This window comes from Athene cunicularia (genome assembly GCF_003259725.1).
Source record: "Athene cunicularia isolate RWA chromosome 6 unlocalized genomic scaffold, athCun1 chr6_part2, whole genome shotgun sequence".
Taxonomy (NCBI): Eukaryota; Metazoa; Chordata; class Aves; order Strigiformes; family Strigidae; genus Athene; species Athene cunicularia.
Genome location: NW_020799106.1, coordinates 547,491 through 574,047, shown reverse-complemented (window position 1 = coordinate 574,047; position 26,557 = coordinate 547,491). Strand labels below are relative to the sequence as shown.

The following is a 26,557-nucleotide window of genomic DNA, read 5'->3' as shown; positions in this document are numbered from 1 at the left end:
GCGCCCCCCGGCCTGCGGACACCCCCGGCCCCGCCACACCTCCAGCACCCCCCTGCTCACCTGGGCTGCCGGCTGGGCTGGGTTCCTCTGTCAGGAGACAAGGCCTCTGGGAAAGACTGCGGGCCTGAAAAACTAGATTCCATAACTTTGTCCAGAATCGGCCCAGGATGCCTATCTGATTTTGAATACTGTGGCAGAGAATAAAAATAATTAATACACAGAAGGCGAAGTACATTGTTGGTGCTATTCAATCAGAATTCATACTGGAGCAGGGTAAAAAGTTCTCTAATGCATATATAAATTAAAATTAGGCACTGCCAGTAATACATTCATTCCGTATTGTTTACACAGCGGAAAGTGCCGGTACTCCTTATCCCCACTGCCTTCTCCCCATCAGAGCGCTGCGATCTGCGTTAGTAGGAAAACGACTGCCTGCTCTGCCCACGACAGGGAACGCTGATCCCTCTGACCAAAAGCCTGGCTTTGCGCCTGTCCCTGCAGAGACCGAGATCACCAAATGCACCTCGGAGGATGGCTGGCAACTGCTTGGGTCCTTTGGTGATTCCAGTCAAACGCTGCTTTGATCAGTGTGCGTCACCATGAAACCCAAACTGAAACAGCACGTGTATCATCAGGTAAGTAAGAACAGTATTTGAATCCTATCCATAGGGCCAGATATCCCTTCTGAGCAAGTCTGAAACTTTTGACCTGGGAGTATCTGTGCTAGTGAGAACAGGGTCAACACAATTCTTCTTGTGACAGTTGTCGGCGTAGGGCAGTATCCCTCCACACAGGGAGACACAAAGGTCTGTAAAGCAGACACCGAACAGGAACAGGAACAGATTTCCTTCTTCTTGCTTTGTGATTCAACTGGAAATTCGGAAAAACATGTGTCTCTGGTCCTGAATCGAGCCAGAAAGTCAAAGTATAAAAAAAAAAAAGCTGCGTTTTGGCTTGAAAGAATAATCAGTGTCGTTAGTGGTTACTAGGCAATATCTCAGAGATGTGAGAGGTTAACCCACATTTCCACTCAGGTATGAAAAATACTCTGCAGATTTTTTATGTTGCATTACAATGACCTGCACTAAAACTAATTGGTCTGTTTTTCTTTAATCCATTTTTAATGTATTGAGTTTGTATTTTTAGTACTAGATACCTAGATATCCATGTTATCTTTGCAATAAACTGGAACTGTGGAAGCTATTACATGATTAAATATTTCAGAAAGAAAATACAAATGAATAATAACATAAAAAAACCCACAGTGGTAAAGAATGCCATGCTCTGATACAACAGCATAATCATTTGTGGAAAAGACAGTAAGATCTGTTTCAAAGCACAGTTCTTCATAATTATTTTGTTGTCTAACAAAAGACGAGCAACTCCTTAAAAATACAGAATCATTTTCTGATTCTCACTTATGTATATTTCCCTAGACTTCAGGAAAATCAAAGTCATACGAGATTACTCTTTTAAAAATATGTTACATGCAATTTTAGTCCACCTACTCAGACTTCTCATGACTGATTTCTATAGATAAAATCAGAGATCTTCTAATTTTTCTCCCATGCTCTTTGCCCTCTTACTGTTGTGTGAAATACCCACATAAACGGGGCCAAGACCACGCGCTTCTAAGGCAAAGCTGAGAGCGACAACAGGCAAAATGCTGCCGCACGCATGAAATAAATACAACTGGAACGATAAGAAACATATTCCACTCTTCTTCCAGCTACCTTGATCTCAGTTGTCATTTGTAAACGCCGTAGATAAAATATTCGGGCAGCAGTACGATTTTTAAAGGACTCATGTCTGTGAAGATTTTAAACTTTAATAGTTATCCTGCCAGCTGCAGAAATGAATCTGTCTTTGATTTCTGACCTGAATAAATCAATCTGAGCTATGTAAAGAATGGGTTGTTAGTGCTAGGAAACTATTCCTGCCCTTTTTTATGTTTGGTCACGATACTGAACTGAGGGTCCGAGCGGCCTGTAAGGTGAACGGTGCCGGTAGCTGGAGAGAACCTCTGCCTTTGGCTGCAGCCCTGGCCAAGGCGCTGTGGGCTGCGGAGCCCTTCCTCACCACAGCTGAGGAGAACCGGACCCTGCTCTGATGTTCACTAGCAAGCTCTGCTGAGGGTCCAACACCCTGCACGGCCTGCAAAGGGTATTTTTTTCCCCCCAACCCAACACTTCTTTCACACCATTTTCAGACACACCACTTACCAATTACCACATAACGTTAATTGCATGAAAACGTGAATCACAATTTATACTGAGGGTGTGAACACAGAGAATCTGAACGATGCAATGGAACTTATTATGACATTATTCATACGTTTCAATAGGTTTAAACACAGCTGGGTTTGTTCTCCTTTACTTAACCGTAGGTGCCGCATCCCTTCTCTGAGATGCTCTCTGTACAAAAATACCTTCAGATTTCTGTGGGGAATTTACAGCAGTTTGAGTTGGTGCCCCCAGAGGCACGGTACAGGATCACTCCCCAGTGTACCCCAGCATAGCCCGTCCTGCTCTGGCCTGGGCTGAGCTCCGCAGAGCCCTCTGACTGTTGTGAGCTGCTGGATACTCAGCAACGGTGGAGAATAAGCTGTGAAACACTTTTGAAGGGCTCTTTCGGTAGGTTGAAAGCATCACTGAAAGCTTATCTGTATTATTTGGTTTTTTATGGTTTTATTGTCTTCTTGCTTAATTATTTGTGCTTGTTTGAGCAATTACTGAGAAATGCTGATGCATATGACTAAATAAATTAAAGAACAATTCTAGCATTTAAAAATAAACCATTTTGCAAATTTTCATTTTTCACGGTTTCATGGAGAGAATAATCTGTTATGTACAATTACTCAACTCTTTGACAATAACATTCTACCCCCCCTAGTTAGTGCTGGGTAAATCTGCAAAGGCAGCCTGGGCCAGGAGACAAGAAATCAGCCTCGGCCACTGACCCACTGTACAACTGCGAGCAAATGACACCCCTGCTCCATGCCTTCTGTTCTTTGCTCCAAAATGTAGGATCCACGGATAACAAATGCCACTCAGGTGCTACAGAATGACACTGTCTTCCTAGTATTATGCAAAACAAAACACCCATCCCTCTCCCCAGCTTTTCTTAGCTCTTCCTTCTCAGTGGTTTTCCCAAAATAATAATAATGATAATTAACAACAACAACAATAATAATAATAAATAATTTTTTTTTAAAAAGTCCAGAAACACATGTGGCACTGGAAGAGAGGTGATATGGAGATCCTATTTCAGAAAGGACTGAGAAGACAAAGGGGTCAACTCTGAATTACATTCAGAGAGGGTGCCAGTGATTTTCCTGGACGGGCTGACCTTGCACAAAGCCCATCAGGTGGTATATTTAACATCCTTACAGCCCATATGCTCTATACGTTTTCTTGCCAGCACTGGCTCTAGACAGAGGCCAGCAAATTAAAGTTTGTCTATTCTGGCAGTTCTAAGTAGTCACACGATACAGAAATAGGGAATTTGCTCTTGATCTCAGCTGATAAATCACATCGTAACTCAGGCAAAACCACACAGTCATCTTTTAAAAGATTTAAGTGTCTTTGTTTCTCAACATGTATTAATTCAATTTCTATCACAGTGACTAAAAATGATTTATTTCCTACTATCAACAAAAAGCAACAAGACACAAAAAGAGCATTTTCCCCCCCCTTTCTATATGAATATCAGAAACCTGAAGCTAATGATTGCAAGCTCTTAGAAACAAGTGTAGTGAAAAGTGAAACCACACACTACCGCACGAAAAGCATATTAACCACCTCAGAGGGAAAGTGATGGGGAATATACAGAGCCACTTTGTACTATGGAAAAAGGTAATAAAATCCACGGAGGTGAAAAGGACCACTTAAACCAACCCTGACAACACTCAGAGTCACTAAAGGAACAGCAAGGCTTCAGCTGCTTTTTTTTTTTTTTTTTTTTTTTTTTTTTTTTTTTTTTTTTCCTTGTTGTTGCATATTTGTCAAGTTATGAGAATTTAAAGAAAACCTCTAGTGTTGGTGGAAAAAGGAGCTAGTAATCGGGAGCACAGTTAAGGCTTGTGAAGACGTGAACTACAGAGAACCAGGAGGGCCACAACACCCCCTCTTGCCCCTCGCACAATGTATGAGGGGGCACAGAGCACTTGTCTTCCTACGAGGGGCAGCTAAGGATGACAATTTACTTCCTTTTGCCTTTGAGAACATTGAACCTTTTGCTGCAGTCTCGTGGAGGAGCGTGGCTAAATCTCTCCTGAAGATAATATAATCTCGTTGGGAAGGGGTATGTAGCACTAGGAAGTCCTAAGATTCATGCGTTAGGTGAAATAAATCTGAATCTTCTGTGTCCCTCGAAGATTCTGTATTAAAACCCGGCACATCAGTCTCTTCCTGCCTGAAGAATTATACCAAGATTACCAGTTTATTAGATCCGAATCCAAGATGCTAGAAAAACTAGCAAGAAATTAAGGGTGTTGTCCTCCGAGTACTTGGAAAAAGCAGTGGACTTGAAGGAGATTCAGGACAAATACCAGGAGCTGTGCTCAAACAGTTCTTTCTGAATACTGCTTCCAGTATACAGTATTTTTCATCTGTATATTTGTATCCCTACCAAACTAATGGAATTGGTACCGAGAGAAACAGACTCGGCCCAGATGAACACAGCGACCAGCTATGAGCAGCAGGAGTTCAGAGAGAATACAGCTGTCCTGACAAAACCGAACTCCCTCCCCGCCCCCCTTTTTTTTTTTTTTTTAAACTTTAAAGAATCACAGCTGAGCAGAGGAAGGGAGGAGACATCATGTGTTTGAGTGTGGAAAGGAAAAGCACATGATACTTCAAAACACTGTCAATGCAGACAAGAAGCTTTATTCCCCGTAATACAGCAAATGACAGGGAGGCCTCACATTTAAACTTCAGTGCCCGACTCTCCTCGTGCTCCTCCTCAGCCTTGGGGCTCGGATGGGCGGTGCTGGATGTGCCCATGCTTCCTCGCTTGTGTTTACCTTGCTGATCAGAGGGCAAAACCCCAAAGAGAGTAACTGCTAAATGAAGGGAGTATTCCAAAGAGCTTACGTTGGCCAGTTGGCCAGCTACAGTTTTTTTCTTGAATATCCTGTTGCTTAAACTGGAATATCCACATCTGAAAGAGCAATCCTGCCATATGGGTGTTTAATGAGCTTGGGGGAATAACCAACAATTCAAATCCATTTCTTGAATGCTGCCTTTTGAAATAAGGATTGCTGCAGGGTAACCTCTAGTCTAGGATGCAGTAGGAGATTTCTGGTACAAATGGAGAGTGTTTTAAAGGCAAACATTCAGACCTTTCAACCATGTATACGGGTCTCGTAATCAAACTCCTGTAAAGAGGCTTTAATTGGCACAGAGGTGGGATATCACAGGGACTGAGGTCTAAAGTCCTTTTCAGTCTGTAGTGATGCAAACAGCTGCAAGTATAATGACTTAGGCTAGAATAAAGTGCAAATTTGTAATTCATTTTAATACTAGGTTCATAAAGGCAGTGTGCAGTTTTTCTGTTAACAGCAATTTTGATACATTTACATGGCTTCTTTCATTCAAAAAAAGATTCAAAATTGGTTTTGAAAATAAATAATGAAAAATAACCCCTGAAGTCCAGTCAAGAGTAAAAAGGGAAAGCAGGAATGATGAGGAGAAAAAATACTTCACTGGGAATGGTAAAGTTCCTTAGAGCCACAAAGCCCTTGACACACTATGCTATACCCTGGGTCTCGGGAAATCAGTAAAACCTCTTTCTAGAGCAACGGAGCATTTGGAGAGATCCATGCATCCTTTGCTAAATGCAGCAACCTCTGAGTGAAAAGGTGATGGCTCGTTCAGAACAGAGGTTATCAGAATGGCCACCAAGAGCAAGGAACGCAGCTGTTCTCAGGTCCACAGCTGTCTACTCTTCTCTACAGAAGCAGGATGAAAAACCTGAAGGAAGCATCACCAGGTCCCTTCAAAACAGTCAGGAGAAAAATATGAGAGAACCTTTTAGTGAAAGAGAGAAAGGTAACACACGGGGCAGTTCTCCCATGTAAGAGGAGCCCCTGAAGTGGGAAAAGAAACTGCTTCCAGGACTACACAAACCAAAATGCCACACTGGAGGACTAGTCTCCAGAAAATAACCACCTTGATTTATTTGTCTTTATTGGCTCCTGGAGATGAAGACAAGTAAGGTTTGTCCCCGGAGCCCCGGGGAGGGCGGTGGCAGGGGCCCTCTGCTCCCCACGCTGCCGCCCGGGCCCTCCCCACCTACACCGGGGCTCTGGGGAGACCTCCGGGCTCTGACGGAGCCACTTAGCCATTCCTACACAATAACATTTCAAAGTTATTTTCTACTGCCTCCCCATACCCCCTGCCCTTTTTTCCCCCCTCCAATCTTCCAAGTTTTGTAAATATTTCATGAACTGCCTACATGCATTCCTGCACTAAAATCTTGCTAACAATAGAAACCATTATTACCCTTCGCTGTTACAGTACATCCTGCACAAGGTCATTCTGTTTTTCTTCTTTAGTATCTTTGCCCCCAAAGGGAATATACATTAACGGCAAGGAGAAAACAGCTGCTTGCAAGCGGCCACAACAACAAGAAAATGGGGCGTTAATTACCAGCACTGATAACGCCAGTCTGAACAGCACTAAAAGCTGAAAAGCAAACTTGGATTAAAATAATAAAAATGGTTTTCAATCCCTAATATCTGGAATCTACAAACTGCTATTTCAGCAGTTAGGGCTATTGTTATGGCAAAAGCAAAAGACTTAAATAAAGCTTGTGGATATGTTTGTCGGCTGCTCAGGAGACATCAAATACATCAAATCATTGTGATGACGAGTTGACAAAACACTGCACTGAATTACAGTGAGAAAAAGACAAAGAACACATTCTGAGTGTTAACCAAGACCTACTTCGTATGTTAGAACAAAAGGATCACAAAAGCTCTTTATAACTTTACCTGTCATTGCCATCACCACAACCCAACAACACTCCCAACTGCTTTTTCTTAGGCGCTAGCAGTGATGTATGACTGAACGGACTGAAAAGAAAGCAAGTATTCGCACACGGCTCCCTCAGCGGTGGTATGTCCGTTTAGTGGAGCTATCCTCCTCCTTGAAAGAGTGTATTTTTCCTGAACAAACCGTATCATGAGCACAATGGTGCTCCTGTAAAACAAAACTTTTAGTGAACACAAGAAATGTTCCGACAACAGCTCTGCCGTAGCATGGAGACTCTGCTGCACTGGGCAAAAGGGCTTATACTTATTTCTGCATCAATTTGACGTAAACCAGGAGTTGAGACATCTGTGGCTAAGTGGGTATGAGTGCTCACTTTTTTTAAACTCCCACTGTTTCAATGGAATCCAGCAAATAAGGTAGTCAGCCCTTTAAGCAGATCTAAGACACTTGGTTTTTTTAAGGAGTTAAGCATTTAGAAGGCTTCAATCCATCTTTTATGGTTTCCTATTGTATTGCTACCAGGATCCTTCTCAGTTGTTTTGAAGACAATGTTCAGAATAAGACAGAACTAAATATGTATGACCAGGGGGAAGGGAATGACAAGCACTGGAAAATACTTTGCATCCAGGGCTAAATACATCGGTCGTCTTCAGGTTGTTTCAAATCTGCTTTATACATTTCATGACTGTGGGACTGTACACACAACCATGTACAGAAAAAGAATAAATGCATTTCAAATTTAGTTTGAACAGACTAATCTCGGGTATCAAAGACCACTTTAACTCAAGACTCAGGAAAAAGACCACCTGCACAGTCTTCCCTTGGGCACTAGTTTAGACGTGTACATTTGGTTCTAGATTTTGAATTTACTCTGACAAATCTCTACATTTTTTTCATGCAGGTTCATTAAGGATTGGAAGACTTGAAACCACTTAAGACCAAGGACACCCGCTTCACCTATAAACCATACACATGAGCTAGGTCTTGCCAGAAGCTGTAACAGCCATTTCCACTGTTGGAGGCAGAGCTAGGGGCTCAGGAAGGTCTAACATGAACCAAATGTACCTGGAGCCATTGAAATAACTTGAGAAAAAAATCCCTGCTTGGTGTTTTCCATTAAGAGGCCTGATAGAAAACATTTTATGAAAGAGGTGAGAATTCTTGTTCCCATTGCTCAGATGCTAATAGCAACGTGGCAATGTGCTGCCATCAGCAGCAGGAACCCAGCCAGGCCATTAAGTGTTGTAGCTGGCAGGATTACTTACATTTTGCAGCTGGACTCGGCTTTGTGCCACACACTCTGACTTTGCCATCATGCTGGAAGCATTTAGGCTGTAGGTTTTTCTATTCTGTGTTTCTTTCAGCTGTTCATGGATTTGCTTTGTTTGTTTCCTGCAGAGAGAAATAAAATTCATGTAAGAAAGAGCTAGTTTGATCCTCTACTATAGCCACGATATTTTTATAGCCACGGTTCCCTTTGTTCAAAACTTCGCCGCATTAGATTACCCAGCTGAGCTAATTCGCTAGTGTCTAAGATTTCAAAGCAGTGGTCATTTTCTGGAGAGGATTATGGAAGGAAAATAGCTATAATGGCATGCTAGTTGTTTTAGTGCAGAATTTTGTAAGATAATCTATTACATATTAAACAATAGCTTGCATGTAGGCCTGAATATCAAAAAAAGCATTTTGCTCCGATTTGGAACAAAGATTTTGGCAAATACAGCAGGCACTAGCTCCTGTTGGCTATCGAAAGTGTTGAAGAATCAGAGATTTCTGCTATCTGATTAGACATGACCTATAACCCAGTATCCTGTATGGACCAGCATTTGCTTGCACACTTAAACCTGAACCCCCCACCAGTAAGGCATCTGAGGCTGCGCTTTTGACACACCGTGCCACGAGCCACCCTGTCGGAGCCAGGACCACCACCAGGTGAATCACTTGCAATATTCAGGAGATAACTGCACTACTAATAAAGGCTTTCTGTTTCTGCCCCACTATACTGACAAACTGAGTTTTAAAGTTCTGTTCGACTGAGGATATGAGGCAGCAAACTTTATTTTAAATATTTATTTTATCTTATGCCAACAGATACCTCAGCTGGGAAAAATATATTTAAGGTCTTTTATCAGTCTCCATTCTTTTGATAAGCTACATTGTCTGAGACTGTCAGTTTTAAATGATCACAAGAAATAACTCCACAGTGCTATTTTGATTCTTTCCTTCCTCGATTCCCTTATCCCTTTTCTCCCTAGCAGAGGCATCCCCAGCAGTGAGCCTACAAAGGCTCTGGGAGCTGCCCAGCAAGGCCGAGGACTCTCCAGCAGCAGAGCCCCGTGTTGTGCCACCAGCAGCTTTTGGACGGCACTTGGCGCAGAGCCACATTTCAGAGGGAAGTGATTTCAGGGAAGTGTCCGTAAGAATAAAGGAAATGAAGTCTTTCTATAGTGAAATCTGAAATTTTAGCAAAGAAGCTTCAGCAACATTTTGAAAAATTTCTGGTGGTTTTGCTGTTAAAAGCCTTGTGACATCATCAAGTTTGAGAGCATCTTACTCGACTCAGGCTAATGAATTTTATACCAAATGAAGTACAAAAGTAATTTTAACTTCTTTCAGTGGAGTCTGTGTCTAGTGCAAGAAAATGTAAGAAACCAGAGGAAAATTACTTAAGTGGTCAAGGGGGTAAACTGTGAGAAAGGACAAGTTCCCTCAGTGTGAAAGCAAGCAGTGAGAAGTATCACAGTTCAAGATTCAATTTTAACAATATACTTTTTAATGTATTAAAATAAATATATGGGATCTCCTCCGCCTTTGAGTCCCTTAGTTCTCATTCAGCATGGCACAATTTAAGCTTTGCTTAAATTCATCAAGCTGTAAGCACCTGCTTGGAAGCAGGTATTTGTTACAGGATGTTTCCTGAAAACAAGTCATAAACCCCAACAAACCTTGAACTCTACGTATTTCTGATGCTTTCTATTTACATCTTATTTTGAAACAGCATGGCAAACGAAAGAATGAATTTACATTGTAAGAATGTGAAATTTAAGTGTCACATTTTAAGTACAGGTAGGAGCCCATAATTAGCAAGATTTCTGAATATGGCTGGGGGAGGAAACAATCTCTCAATCACAGGAACTTATTAAATTTTTCAAAATTCTTACTTATCCAAAGCAACCTGTAAAGTTAGTATCAAATGAACAGATATATAATCTGAAGGGTTATAATGCCAAATTGAATTGGTTAGTCAGTTGATCTGAAATACCTCTTTTAAAAACATTTTTTGATGTCTACTCATTTTTGAAACCGATGAACTTGAATAATTTAATTTGTAAAACATCAGAATGAACTCTTTAGCTTCTCATAAAATTCCAGGGGAAATTTGTAGAAGCAACTCTAGAGTTTGTATGAATAATTATTTTCTGACCAGCTAAATGTCACACACTGAGGAAATGAGCGTATCTCAGTATCTGTACGCCCTGCTGGAAAGGCCGCACCTGCGTGCGGGCGCCAAGGGCCGTGGAACGTCCAGCCGCTCCACCGCTGCTCTCGAGTCAGGGCTTCGCGTAAAGTCAAACAATGACAGTGCAACACCGTCACAGCATCAGCCTTGGGAATCTCTCCTATACATACCATGTTCTTGGAATTTAACCAGGAAAGTAACAAAAGAAATTACAAATTGTTTTAACTCTAATTTGGATTTATTTAGAGAAGCCGGGTTTAGAGTTGTTTCTACATCTATAAACTTACATAAGTAAACTGGAATATTCAGATTCACTGCTGCAATCTTTAACATTACAGCTGAGATTCCTGAAGGTAATTTGCTGTGAGAAACAATCAAACGATTAATTTTTTTTGATGTTCATGCAACCTAACATTAATGTTAGGTTTATGCATATTCATTTTGCCAAACGATAGGATGCACAGTTATAAAACTAGAAACTATTAATAATTCAAAGTTACTCACTGATTAATCTATTTGTTTTATAATTTTTGTTTGCAAAACAAATAGGCCTTATGTGTTCTACTTTAGAGATATTTGGCAATGAAGTGTTGTCACTTCAGCGAGAACTAGTCACCAGTCATTTATAAAGATCTAAGCCATGGAGAGCAGCAACTCACTGCACTCTCTCTCTGTTGCTAACACTTACAGAATTTTCTTTACCCTAAAAGGAATAATTGGAAGGGCTCAGTGTTTAAAATAAATTGCATCTGAGGAATTTTAGAATGATAATTAAAGGAGGACTTAATTTAATGGTGCATAGGGAAGTGCCTATTTCTGGCAGCTTGCATTATGCAATTGTCAGACTAAGAAAGTCAGTGTCAATGTCTTCATTGAAACTTTTTTCTTAAAGGGTGCAACCGTGCAGAGTTTTTATAGCTGTTAGCAAGATTTTAAATTTTTGATACATCAGATTAAACCCAGGGATCATCCCCCATGCAGGAGGAATGCTCTGGTAACTCTTAAGCATGATCAAGAGCCTGACGAAGCAGCTTCTGAAAATCTGCTGCCTAGAAGCCAATGTAAGGGCTGAGGCACTTCAGATTTGTTGGGTGTAAAAACACCCCTAAGACCCCGGCCAGTGTCACAGTTGTGACGCTGCTTTACGTGGCCTCTACGCAGCCCAGCCTGGACACTGTGGCCTTTGGACAGTTTGCCAGATGGAGCCAGGGTAGGGGTTGGTTGGTACCTTACCGTCACTGTGTTTGGTAAGGCCTCTGGACTGGACAGGAGGTGATTATTTTCTCATTATTCTTCAAACTTCAGTTCCCAGCATCTGGCATAAGCACACTCCAACTGTTCCCAGTAACGCTTAACTGTCATCCTTATAACGCAGATAAAACCCAACCCCCCTCCTGCTGCGATGCGAGGCACTGCTGTGCGGTGAGTTCAGCCTCGAAGCATTTTTCCTGCTCGTTATTTTCAGCCACAGCTCTCCACCTCACCAAAGCCATGGTGTTTTGAAGGCTCTCCCAGTGCAGAACCAGGAGGGACACCGCCGAGTAACAGAGGGACCTTTCACTCCCCCGTGCTCCGCTGCTGACTGCATGTCCTGACTGACAGTCCCGTTCTGCCTTTCTGCATCTCCTCAGCAAGCCTTTCCAGAAGAACAGCAACACCTTATTCTCAGTTTCTTTCTTCTGCAGATCTAAGATGCTGATGCAGTGGCAGGAGGGCTGTCTGCTCACGACTGACACTCCAGCCCAGGAGCTCGCAGAGAGCAACTGCCCCGACACAGCACCCTCCCAGCCAGCACCACTTGCATACGCCAGCTCCACAGAACATTAAACAAAATCCCTCCAGGCTTCAGAACAGGGTTGTTCAGACGAAACATGAACCAACTCGAACCTGCACTCAAATCATACACAAACTTTCCCTGAAGCCTGAGGGGAAGAGAAAGGGGGGAGGAAAAGGCCTGTGGTGACTTTTCCAACTTCTTTTTTCTCCTGATAGAAATGCCATTTTCTTTTTAAATAAAAAGTAGTCCTCATCAGATTTCCTACACATTAAAATCAATTCTAAGAAGGAGGATTCAGATAAGCATCCAAACTTCTAAATAGTGCAAACCCCCACATTTTCGATGCTCAGCCACCATGACTAACCATATGCAGGTACTATTTATATTGCTGTGTGTTCTCTCATTAGCTCTGGCTATGGAGGGGCGACAACCATACAGAACATATTTATAGACACCGTGCACTGACAAGCATGGCATGTAATTGCTATGAGGCTTCTGCAACTCGAATTACACACATAACAATAAACGTTATAAAATAATGCTCCCTTGTAAAGACAAAGAAGAGAGCGGAAAGTGAGTATTTCACCTGGAAATCGTTTAGTACGTATGATTTCACCACACTTGGATAGTTTAATGTGCTTGTGCGCTGCAGATACTCATTGTGTAACTGCATTAGCAGTTTACAACTATTACCGACAGGTTACAGAGATCTACAGAGAACTTGACTTTTTCTGCATTTCTAACTTCCCACTTGTTTTCAGCATACACAAACAAAAGGGACATTCAGGGATGTGAAATGCAAAAAGGAGATGGTATGTTTAAACTTTTATTTTCAAAAGAGGAAAGTGATTATTGCACTGATAGTAAAAGAAACAAAATTATTATTGTCAAAAAAAGAACTGGAAAGGACACGATCTCTTCTTTCCTGGTATCAGAAAATAGAAACAAGAACACATAGTACTCCCGGTTTTGGGTTTGGTTTGTTTTTTTTTTTTTGACTTAGAGTAGCCACAAGGAGCTGTTCTAGCCTGTCCAGAGATAGCAACAGCCTCAAAAGGAGTGAAGAAACGGAGGAATTGTAAAGCTGTAACCAGTACAGAAGCTACATATCAAAGAGGCGACGGGAAGGCTCTTACTTTGTTTTGAAGTAGAACGCTGCACAGAGCATGCCCACTACGACTATGCCGAAGGCGATGCAGGAGATGGACAGCACCTGGCGCTGGTACACTTCCTCGCTCTCTGTGAACAGCAAAAGTGAGAATTATGAAAGCATCAGAAAACAGCACTTGGAAAAGTGGATTTCAGCACACCGTGGTTTCACTAACGATGGGCAGAGACGAGAGATCTGGAGGTCTGGGCGGGCCAATCCCTCACAGAATGGAGGCTCCTCTGGACCCTCACCGAGACAAGGCTCACGGAACGCTGGCCTCCTAGGGAGGATTTAGAAAATGGTTCCAGGGCACACTGCGAGATACGTAATAATAAACATCAGGATAGTTTAGCATTTTCTTTGCCCTACCTGTTATTTTTCAGCTTTTTTAGAAAGGATAAGAGCCTTACAACCGTGGAGTTTTTCTGGCTTAAGGAAACACCCATCAGAGCTCTCACAAGGTCCCACAAGATTCAGAGTTCTTTTGTAACCACCCAAAAAATGTAAGGTGGTTTTTGACTGACTGGTGATTGTAGTGCTTTACTCCCATGTCATTCCCTGTACTAGAAGCTTACGTATAACATACCACAGTAAAAAATTAATTAAATCAACTTGGATGGAATCCAATGACTGCCATGCTACAATGCACCATATATTGCCTTCATGGGAGTCCCTTTATTTAAAAAAAAATTTCCTTAATAAACCATAATCTTCCAATTAATTTAAAAATAGGGCACAGAATGAAAGTAAAAAAAGAGAAAATTCTAAGAAAACAAGAGAAAACATTCATTCATGACAGCAGCCAGAAGCTGATGGGCAACTGGAGTTTCACACACTGAATTAATTCATCAACAGCTCCTTAAGTGTTATATTTTATTTTTATTATTTCAACTACTCTAGCCCAAAGTGCTAACATGCTAAACAGATTGTTATTTTTTTAAGATCAGTTTCTCCTAACATGCAACATAACAAACAGTATTTTCATTCATGTATTTTAGGTAGAACACCAACACGTAAGATTATCAAAGCACAGTACAAGCACTGTTCAGGTTCATAAGAAGAAAATACTGTATGACAACATCAAGGTGAATCTCGGCAAATACTGAAAAAAATCTTCATCTAACGGGAACTTCAATCAAATACCATCTGGTGTTACAATGACTGAGGGCCACGTGCAGTATCCTCATCAGTACTAATTATTAATTTCTTAAGAATTAATATCATAGTGCTGTTACGAAACAGTTTGAATCTTAAATATAATAATTTGTCTCTTGTAAAAGTCCCAGTCCCTTTTCATAAGCTATTTCAAATAAAATTACAAGTACCAAATCTTTATTTCTTAATTACTTTTTTACTTGCTCCCTCAAAGAACACCACAGTGATTCAGAAGCCATTTCTAAGATGCAAAATGTCCTCAGCTCCTGTTGACTTTCCCCCCATTTAATTTTGAAATTGTAGAAGTTGTATTTTAAAAATATTGTTTTAAAAATAAAAAGAAGCAAATACAGCAAGTTACACTTTCTACATGTCTAAAATGTATCTGGAAAGGAAATCCTGATAACACTGCTGTGAAACTGAGTCCAGCAGTGTTAGGCCCATTCCTCACCGGCACATAAAATCTGGATCCAGACAAGTAACTCTTTGTTGGCAACGAACAAAGGTTTGGGGTTTAATTTCCTTTTTCTGTTGTGTCTGTTGGTTTTTAGTAGCCTGTGTAAACACAATTATCCACCTTCCATTTCCACTGCAGTACACAAAGGACTGATCTCTACAAGTTTTGAATTCTTATGTTAAGTTCGATCACATTGCAAACACTGAAAGAACTGTCCAGTTCCCCGGCTGTTAATTTATCTCTCCTGCCCGAATACCAACTGCAGCATCTACCGCCTAAGACCGCAGCTACAACATACGTACTGACGAACATCACCCAAACATTGCACGGAATTTAAAAACCCCTATTTATTAACAGAAACTGATTTAAGCAATGAGTACAAACAGGATTAATTTTGCTTTCCTTTTAACCTAAGTCCTCATTAAATACTTTTTTTTTTTTTTTCCCCCCTTTTTGTTGTTTTTTTTTTTTTTTTTTTTTTTTTTTTTTTGAAACAGTGAGTTTCAGGCAGCTACAGTCTTTTGTCAGTCCGCAATGCTTTAGAATGCATCTTACCAAGATAAAAGCAATTCAGAGACCGGACAATATTATCTTGCTCAAACAACTATGTGAAGATTTCAGTCTTTTGTGTAGTCAGATTAATCCCTGTCACTAGCTTTCAACACCCTGATCAATGCTTTCTTTCCTTTTTATTTTGTACAGTGCATATTTAAAGAACTACTGATTAACTTTACTCCATTTCTTAGACATGTCTGTTAATTTTTTAATATGCTTTAAATCTTTATTTCTGTATTGGACTCCACCATTTTTTGTCTCCAACATCTTAAAATATACTCAGTTAAGCATTTTTCCATTCTCTAATCTTCCACACCGGCTTTTTTTTTTTTTTTTTTTTTTTTTTTTTTTTTTTTTTTTTTGTTAAAAAACCTCCTTCTTACTGATAGAAATGTAATTTGTCTCTCTCTGCAAACTTTGAAGGTCTCCTGTTGCCTTGATTCAGCCTCACTGTTGCTCTAAACACATAGAGAGAGCACGGCTGAGATCTTCTCTGGCCAAGGTCTATTGAATAAGCCTTTAAATAAGGCAGAAGCCTGTAGGTAAGGACTGCAAAGTACTTTTGCCCTCACAGAACAGAAATCTGTAGAAATTCAACACACAGAAAAGAACTGAAAATTCCTCCTCCTTAGTTGAAGATGTGCATCAACTCATACATACGTGTATTTACATACTGAAACAAACTTCCCGAGGTAATCTAACGTGACTGAAATGACGATAAATCTCTCTTTACTCACATACATTCACATGTTTACCTGTGGGGTAAATCACCTTTATTACCTTCTATTGAAACAAATACTCTAGGAGGCAGATTCCTCATTTAATGAGCAGCCAAGAAAATATTTCAGCTAAAACAAAAAAAAAAAAAAACACCAAACCCAAAACTACCACGGGCATTCCTGGATAATCCAGTTGAGGTGTTACGGCTACAGAACACAAATTCCACCAAGCATTCAAATTGTACAAAACACATAACCTATACCAACAGAAATAGACCCCCAGACCGCAGTGCTGAAAAGCAACATGGTAGGCTGTTTAGATACCGACTGTTTTGTTTGATAAAAGTTATGGAAAGAAAGGTCTTCCCGGAAGGTAAAGCCAAGACAAGCTCCCATGGGAGGTGAAGCCCGCTGAACAGCCGGTTCTCCCAGGCGAGGCCCCACGCGCCGGGAGCGCTGTCACCTGTCGCCTATTTTTCTTCACACTATTGATTCTTTCTTATTTTCATTCCTGCAACAAAATCGTCTCTCTCCCTTCACCTCTGTCACATCACCCCACTGAATGCAAACTTGTGCCTCAAGCGCTCCTTCTCCTAAGCTCCCCTCACACATTTGCTACCATGATGAAACGCAAAATGACTCCTGGTGACCCGTGAAAGGAAGGCTTCTTCCAGCACTCACGCCACTGTCAGGTTTCATCTGCCTGTTACTAAAACAAGGTACACACCACATTCTAGGTACGGGGGGGTTGGGGATTTTTATTCTCCCGCTTTTTAAAATTTACTCTTAAAGGCTGTCATCTGTCTGCCTTACACATGTGGAAAGACCCACTGAAGCATGCGCGTAAGTCTTCGGAGGATTAAAACGTGTAGGGTAGGCACATTTTTCTTATGTTCGTTATGTCTAAAGGATAGGGTAGTTTTGTGTAAATAACGTGAAACTTGCCTCTTCTCTGTGGCTGTTCTAAAAGGAAGAACACCAGTCGAGGCCCTTGAGAAACCACCAGGTATGTTTCAAACCATATACTGAGAAAAAAATAATTTAGTTAAGTTAAACAGATTATGTCTGGCTTTTTTAGCACCTAAATCCACAAATCGTTACCAGCCATAGTTACTGGATCATCCAGTTCTACTGTGTATTTTCTGAATTCACTGAAATATCTTTTAAAGTATTTCAAATACAAAGAACAGCATTGTGCATGTGGCCTAAGCAAAATGATAACAAAACAAAAATAGTAGCTTTCCCCCTTTTGTGGCTTATTTCAATGGCTCTTGAATAAAATCTCAATACGGCCACAAGCATCACAGTGAATAATTACTGAATATTCAAACTGAGCCAACTGAGAAATTCCATTTACCATACAAATGCATTACTTAAGCTTTGCTCTATAACCAAAAAAAAAACCCGAGTAAATGTGCAGATTAATTTTTCTGCTGAAGTTTTTACTCCCAGCTCAAAACCAGCCCAAAGCCTAACAGCACTCCCTTACCTTCCTCACTTCCCTCCACTGAATGGACCTGCTCCGCACTGCTGCAAGTAACGGCACACTACAGGATAAATACGGAAAGCCCAGCATCTTGTTATTAGTATTTCCATGTGCTTTCTCCTGTTGATAAATTCGGATTAAAATTTTCTGAAAATAATTCTGTGACTTATTTTTCACCAGAAAATTTAGAGATGTTCTTCTTCACCTTCTCCTCAGTCCCTGCCATTTCTAAGCTAACAGAGGAAGCAAGGCCTGTTGGACAGAACACAAACCCAGCTTTTCCTCAATAAATTACAAGACAGCACGAAGGCAGGCTTGCTTTCTGTCCCCACGCATAAACTAAGCCACACGTGTGCAGCGAACTGGTCACTGTCACCTCTGCTGTAAGCTCACTGCCACACACTTTTTTGCCACTTTTACTGGTGTCCTGCATCCTCAAAGTCCCATATACAACAGCAGAGGACGACGTGGAAACCCCCCACACAACGTCAAGATTTCCACTGAAATACGGATTCCCATAAGTTAAAAGGCAAGAGAGTAGTTAAAGCCTGTTTCTCAATATACTTCGATTTATGTGTGACAAGTGCTGAACTATATACGGCATTCTAAATTTATTTCTTGAGGAGAATAAAAAAAGCCTGCATGTTCCACAAAATCTGTGATCGCCTCAGCATCAGACTTCCAACTCTCCCAAGAGTTTTCTCTGTTCTTTCACTTGCAAAAACCTCCTGTACAGATTCAGTGCCATATGCTGTAGCTTGTGCTAAGGCAGAACGATTTAACAGCTGAAATGCTACAAGCCACAGTTCACAAATTTCTTCTTTGACACTGGATAAGCCAAGACCCTTGTTCTTTCTGTAACCACGAGGATAATATTGCCTCTTCCATTTCAGTGATTAACATGAGAACATTTAATATAAACATAATTGAAGTCTATGCAAATAGATGAACCTGCCCCAGATAACTCTGTTCCAACATCTTTAAGAGCATTTGCACTGCTTCAGATAAAATACCATGCTGTATTCTAACTTTCAGCTACCTTTATTAGACACTGAGTTGTCTTCCTTCAACTCTTGTCTGTATGGGTAGAACCTCCCTTTTTCAAGGGCTTCAAAACACTCAGGTTCACAAATTACAGGCAGAAGTTTGTGTCTCCAATCATTTACAGAAAGGGCAGAGTCAAGGTTAATTGCACAGATTCACATTTTAAACTGGAATGAGAGCAAGCTGACTTCTGCCAGCAGAAGTGCATAAAGTATTTCATAGTTTCGATAGTGATTCTCTCTTGGGAAGAAACGTTCAGTGACTCTGATTTGACAAAGATTAACAAAATACATTTTCTTCTACCTGTGGAACATCCACAGCAGAAGGATCTTAATGAAAGCCAAGTGAAATAGATGTAGCCCAGTATATATTATAATTACATGACATTATATATTGACTATTGGTATTTAACACTAGGGAGATAATTTTCTGCATAGAACGCGGCAGAAAAGGAAGGGATTAGTGTTCAATGTGTTAGCGATAGAACAAGAGGGAACGGCTCTAAACTGCCACAGGGGAGGGTCAGACTGGACACGAGGGAAAAATGTTTCCCAGCAAGAGTGGTCAGAGGGTGGAACAGGCTGCCTAGGGAGGGGTGGGGGGGAGTCCCCATCCCTGGGGGGGTTTCAGGGCCGTTGGGATGAGCTGTGGGGGATGTGGGGTAGGGGAGAACTTGGTAGAGTCAGGCTGAGGGTTGGACTCGCTGATCCCGAGGGGCTTTTCTGACCTGAGGGATTTGGTGACTGTTTGACTGACCTACTTTGAGTACTTGATTCTACAACATTAATGATAAATTAGCACTAGTTTTGCATGGAATATTAAGAATGAAGCAAGGAATTAAGTATGATGTTATAGACTCATCATGAAAAGGGATGCAAAGCTACGTGCTCTAGCCCTGAGCTCTCAACCAACTATTTTATGTTGGTGAGTAAAAGGCAAAATATCACTCAAAAATGAATGAACCGAAGTCTGACGAAAAATTATTTCCATCAAACCCATCCTTAAAAAACCCAACAAAATAAAATGAGCCAAATAGTGGAGATTTATCTGCAAAAGAGAAAAAAGAGAGGCTAACCTTACATAAGAATGTCTAGTGTTATCTATGGTCACAACAGGAGTGAAGGTGCCAATATTCTTAGTAAGCGGTAGTTGTTATGATGTCAAAATTTGATAAGTACTTTTACCCAGCAAGATCACAATTCTGAAGGCAAATTAATTTTAACTTTGGTTTCCTAAGAAACAATAATTTCTTTTTATCTGCAGGGAACCTGGGAATTTGTGTCAGCTAGAACCAGAACTCAGTGTTAACAAACTTTCAAAGCCTTAGTTAAGTACATTCAATGCAACATATTTATTAAATCTTCAGCTTGAAATAGTTCCACAGGCAGCTAAGTGATGAGAGATATCTTCCTCCTTTTTAAGAAAAAGCCTGGTTAGGAGTTTTCATGTATTGACAATTTACGAGTAGCACAATCTGATTCTATTAGAAATTTTATCTATTTTCACTCTATTTTTAAGATGGGTAAGGTCAGTCATCTATCAACAAAATTCACTACCCAAGTCTCATCAGCCTCTGTGTGGGTGCACTAATTTTCCTTTTGAAAGATTCAGTTTTAGAATTTATTACAGCAATTCTAAATTTCTCTAAGATGTTCTATTACTACAAAAATACATCCAGTAAACTAACTGGTACTACATTATTACTATATACTAATAAGAATAAAAATTACATATGAACCTCGTTATAATCTTACTAAATTTTGACACAACCTGAATATAAAGGTTCTAACTTAAGTTTGATAAGTGTTAAGAGAAAAACAAATATGAAGGCCATTCTTCCTCCCTCCCCCAACTTCCAGTCTGGATATAGGGGAAAAAAAGTTATGAAGCTAATAGAAGTTGACAGCTAAAAATCTACGGTGATTTTAGGCAATGAGCACACTGAAAAAAAAAATCTCATGATAAAAAGGGTAAAGCTGTCCAAAACTGTGATTCTCTGACAGTAACCTCCCTGCCTGGTAGCTGCCTGGATTTTTGCTGATGTGTGAAAGGGATAAGCCGCTAAGGAGCAGCCCCCTAAGGAACAGGAGTCCCAAAGGAGAGAAACTTGGTATCTGGTGGAGAGAAAAAGAACCCCCTAAAACATCATTTAATTTCTATTTTATATTAGGCCACTGTTGAGGGCTTTTCTACTCAAAATGCATCAGCTCACTGAAGAAACAGTATCATGGTAATCAGTGTGAAATTCTGGGCAAACCAGCTACATCTGAATGAGATGAACTCTTGCCCTAACCTCACGTGAGGACTTTTATCTTTGAGATACTCACTGAGGTTATTCCTGGGCAGAAGGGCTGCACGTGGCCCTACGTGCTGCGGCATTCCTGCAGCTGGGTTTCCGCCACTTGGGAAAAGAACTGCACAGTTCTCAGAAGACAAGAGGATGGAAGCAGCAGGCATTTTCAAAGAAACCACGTCCCTTTCCCCAAAAGACCATGTCATGTCTGAGATGGGGGGGATGGCCCCCGCAGAGCACCTCTCTTTTTGTCATGGCCTACTGCTCGGTGCAGAAGGGCACTGCCAACGGATACCCCAGTCACCACGCCAGACTCACTCAAGTTAGTTATAACTCAATCAGCCATCAGCAATTAGTCTCACCAGCAGTAAGTTTTCCGGTCACAGAAAGCTCTGCCTTTATGATTACCATAAATGAACAAGAAAAGAAGGAATTTAGAATAGCGAGAGGAAGTAGACACCAGTGAATAGGAACATCCAAATCTTAACAGCACGATGACGCAGAACGATTTGCCCTTCGTCTTTGATTGTGAAAGAAACTGTAGAGGCCTGTATCTCCTCTCTGTACGCGTTTTCTGTGTGTGGTTCACAGTGCCGCTCCGCGCCGGCGCTGTGTGAGCGTCTCCTGGCACGGCGAGATGGGCAGCTGCAGCAGCAGGAGAGGGATGGCAGTGGAAGGTAACGACGAAGCCCACTGCAAAAATACCGTGCTTCTCCTGCAGGTCCAAGAGATGCAAAGTCAACCACTCCAAGGAAGTATCTCCCCATCAGCCCCTCCCAGCCAGAGCACCACGCGGTGCGCGGGCAGGCGATCACCCCTGACCACAGCCAAGCAGCTGCACAGTTCCAGCCGCCTCCGTGCTGACAGCACTGCTGACTGCTCTCATGTCATCGTTTTGAACCATTTGAAATGCAGGTAAGGAAATCCACAAACCTGCAACACACTGCAAAGTCTGAATGTCACCTACTGGTCTCCCACTGAACAAAGAAATTTGCAACATTGCCTGCATTGTACAGGAAAAAGCTTGAAAGCATAAATCACAAAAGCTTAAAGAATGGAAAACATTACAAATACACGGTGATTTTTTGGTAATTTTTTTTTAAAAAATAAACAACATTACTTCCAGAAAGATTTAGTTTGGGTTTTTTTTTGTCTTTAGTGGTTATGTTTCCATGTATTTTCTTCCAGGCTATCAATTATTTGCCAGGTCCTAGAGGCCTTTCATACCAGATTTCCCACAGAAAGTATTATTCCTTTGCTCTCTCCCTGACTCACTGTCTGTAAGCACCACAGTTCTGTAGGGGACTCTTTGGGGGGGAAACGTATACTGTCCTGCCCCAGAATAATGACTCAGCCTTTTTCCTATCTGAATTTTTAGCTGTTTCCTGGCACAGCTCTTCATCTTCCCTCTCTGATTTTGTTATCTTCCTTCCTTTTTCTTAATTGTAAATCCTATAACCAACCACAGTTCTGCACTTCAAAAATGTCTTTGCTAGCATCTGTTTTTCCTCCACCATCAGCATGAAAAACCTTCCAATATGAAACTTCCCTTCCGCACTCACTTCTTGTATAATATGACCTTCTATTTCTGCAAAGGCCACGCTCAGCCGAGCTTTCCAGCTCTCCTGAGGCCCCAGTCCAGCTACACTTCGTGCTGGGAAATGGAGGAAGCAGAGAGAAGGACGTTTAGACACAAGCTTCCCGCATGAGTGATTGTAGCGTTATCATGGTTTCTTATACGTGTATATAGGGATTAATCCAAAGACCTTTAAGTGCAACAGGCGTTGGATCAGACATGTAATCATCACACTTTAAACTGTTTTATATCTAATTCAATAGACAGTTTTTGAGAGGTTTATTGCATAAAATATTATGCCTTTATAAAGCAATAGCATTCATTAATTCTGCCTTAGTAATTCCTTAGCTGATGAAGGTTGTTATTCCTAAAATCCTAAGCATCTAATGTAAGAATGTCTTAATTTCCCAGCTGATGTTTTATTTGATCTCAGAGCTTGTATTGCTATTATCAACAAAGCCCTGTCACTGGAATTTCTCCCACAGGTGAGGCTTATATATTCTCTATCTTGCTCACTTGCTAGCACTGAACATTCCACTCAAATCTCGAGCTAACATCAAAACTGCCAAAGCATATTTGACAGATATTTTTGATGGCTACACTGTCAGGAGCTCACAGTAAGCCAAGCACTACTATAATTAAGCGCCATCTCTGTTTTGACTGCTGCTGTTCTAACCAGAGTGCTTCTATAGAATCATTAACAAAAATACGGTGTGAGCAGTTACAGGAGAACCATCGAGAATGTTCATCAATAACTGGAAGCATTTTTTGCTTTGCTCCTTCATACACTGAAACAGAAGCATGGGGTTCTACCTGGGAAGGCTCTGGAGGAGCACGGAGAAGGGCAAGGGCTTAGCCAGCTCCAGGAAGAGGTGACGAGGGACACTGTGTTCTGCTGAAGTACCACAGTTTCTAAACAAGACTCTGCAGGCACAGGACTACACATTTACGCATTGCCGCCTTGTTGTTCCAAGCCTCAACTCCTTGACCTGACTTCTCCTGGCAAGCCGGTGACCAGGGCTGGATGTGAGGCCAAGGAGGGGGTTGCCAGAGGGAGTCGAGGAAATGCCCTTCACCACTCACTCTGTCAGTCTGTGCTCCCCTCCGGGCGATCCCCACCCAAAGCTCCCAGAAACGGCGAGGATTAAGGGACTGTACACTTAAGCACCCGTTACTTGTTCCGCTGATTTTCCCTGCCTACCTACATACTCCACGAGGAAGGGGAAAGTGGAGATGGAGATCTGGCTCGTGCGCGCTGTCCCTCGCCTCTGCGGGTGCGGGGCACCCCCTCACCGTGTCACAGACCGCTCCCACCAGTCGGGTCCCCATCACAGCAAGTGCACGTTCGCTCACCGTAATCACTACGACACTCAAACCTAGCCTGGATCAGAGAAAACCAGACTACACTGGCAGAAGGAAAAAAGTAAATACGGTGACTGTAAGCAGCTATACTCTCCCTTTAATCCTCCAGAGGCTCTTTGCCAACCTGAGGGATAACACATCCAGTTGTTCCTACTGAGCCACGGCAGATGCCTCAAGCCTACCGGGAGTAGCGGTGTCGGTGTTAAGACACAATTCAGCCCTCAGCCCCCAGAACGTCTCGCAGCGCGCTCCCTGCGCTCACCCACAAGGAGGGATCTGCTTCGTGTGTTTGGCACTGGCTGCAGGTAGGCATCAAGCTGCCAAAACCAAGTTGCTCCAGTGCCAACTTGCATGTGTACGCGACTGCTGGGGCTGCCACAGCACCAGCCTTATCACATTTCTCTGCTTCAGAGGGATTGAAGAAGGGGATTAAAATCTCTAGCAACCGACATGTTGCATGACATCAATAACACACCCTGATTGTGCTCCTCGTTAAAAGAATGTTCTTAAAGTAGTTGAGAATACAGTTTTACTTATTCTTGTAACTCTTCCTGCCCTCCTGACAGATATATACAAAAGCAATATATACTCAAATCTCAATAGACTTACGTGGGTTTTAAAAATGTGCAAATTGTAGCCCGAAAGGATGCAAACACATGTTTAAAGATAAGCATGTAAATAAACACAAATACATTTTTTACTAATAAATTTTTAAATTTCAAAACCTTGCACATATGCTGGTTTCTTTTCAAGAGCAAAGCACACAAAGCATCACAAAAATATTCATAAACTTGCCACTTCAAAAAGATGCACGGTTATCCAGAACCACAGAGTGCAGTAACTCCTTATAATCTATCTATAGAGTAAGAAATGAAACTCAGCAATAGCGAAAGTATTTTCAGAACGACACATGCGATGACTTTAAAGTTAAAAGTGATGTAAAAAATTAAATAAATATCAAGTCATCTCTGACCCTGAGGGGGTTGTTGAAAAGATGGAGCCAGTGGCACACGGCAGGAGGACAAGACAAAAGAGTGTTTGAAACAAGAGGGTTTCCCATGGGATACGATGAAAACCCCCTTCCCACGGGGACGGGCGGGTGGCAGGCTGGGGTGTCCAGCGAGCACGGGCAGTGCCCACCCCAGGGGGCTGCTGACACCCAGCCAGCTGACGAGGGAGCTCCCCCGGTCCCTCCAAACCTGAATTACTTTGTGACTGGATGAAAGGGAGCAGCTCTACACAGTCACTGTGTGGCAAGCTGAAGGACATCTTACACCAATGCCAAACGTTTTGAAGTGAAGCCTGAGTGGTGGCACCGTTAACAACCATTTCTACACAGAGAGCCTGGGTGGGTGTTACCAGCCAGGAGCTGTCACAGACGACAGCGATGCTGGCAGCACAGGGCAGCTTTTGATGTGCTCTGCAACATCTCTGCTCATGATTTTTATCTAAAAATTGCAAATGGGAATACTATGCCAGAAGTAAGCACTACCTCTGGTTCATCACAACATTTTATCATAAAGCTCACTTTGCCGAGCAGTCATGGCAGTGTTTTCTGACTCATGCTTTGCACGACAGCCCCTTCTGTACCCCTGAGCTTCACGTCTTTTAAAAATACTTGCATTAAGTTCCATGGCAGCCATGATGGACAGCTTGTGACTGTAGGGCCAAACGGCTGCTGAGCCTTGAACAAACTGCTGAAACATCACAGCTCTAAGTATGGCTTAATGAAAAGAGTAAGCAGACTTGGAGAGGCCGAACAGAACGACCCAAAGGCAGCTGAATAACATGCAATGACTTGGCCTACTCGGGCCTGCCTGTGATCCAGTTTTCTTTTCTGCCTGGGCAAGACATATTTTGAAGAGCTCAGGTATCGCTGAGCGACTGAGGGTGGGCTGACGGGGAGGCAGGAACCACCAGCTGCTGCACTGCCACGGCTCGAGAGCGAAAGGTGAAAGAACACGAAAGAACTCACCGCAGGAGCCAGTGCCGCTGGGGATCCCAACACTGTGGAAGAGGTGTGAGGGTTCACGGAGACGCCTTTAGGGCTGCCACGGAAATTCCACCCAAGAGCTCTTCCTTGCTGGACAACCTGCTGCCTGTGGCTCTAAGTCACTGGATTCTCTCCTACATCTGAAGTTACTAATGCTTTAAAATTTTATGTCTTCATATTTTCTAGCAGTTTTAAATAGTTATGATTAATTCTCCTGTCACTAATTCAGGAAAAATCCAGTTTGTGATATTATCAAGAAGGCAGCTAGGTAAAATCTCTGCACATCTTAACTGTCTTTGAATTTTTCCTTTGCTGTCAGGTGTTGCTAAAGCCAAGGAAAACGCATTGCCTTTCCACGTTTCTCTTCATACAACCTCTTTGACAACTCCTATCTGTTTTGCTTCTCTGAGCAGCACCGTAGAGGAGATTCCTTCAGATGACCCTTCTCTACTCATCGTCTTAACGGTATACATTTTGTACCTACTCTAAGAAACAATCAGAAAACATATGATTCATCAACTTGCCAACATACTGT

General features: G+C 41.8%; 1 protein-coding gene across 4 annotated transcripts in view; it reads right to left on the bottom strand.

The window, feature by feature from the left end:
• Window positions 1-26,557, bottom strand: part of NRG3 (neuregulin 3) — a 204,827-nt gene that overhangs the window by 15,534 nt on the left and 162,736 nt on the right. For all 4 annotated transcript variants that reach the window (XM_026851926.1, XM_026851928.1, XM_026851927.1 and 1 more), the window contains 3 exons: window positions 13,369-13,471; window positions 8,261-8,387; window positions 61-188 (listed from right to left, as the gene is read on the bottom strand). In XM_026851926.1, the coding sequence (XP_026707727.1) occupies window positions 61-188; window positions 8,261-8,387; window positions 13,369-13,471 (358 nt within the window). The remainder of the gene's footprint in view (window positions 1-60; window positions 189-8,260; window positions 8,388-13,368; window positions 13,472-26,557) is intronic.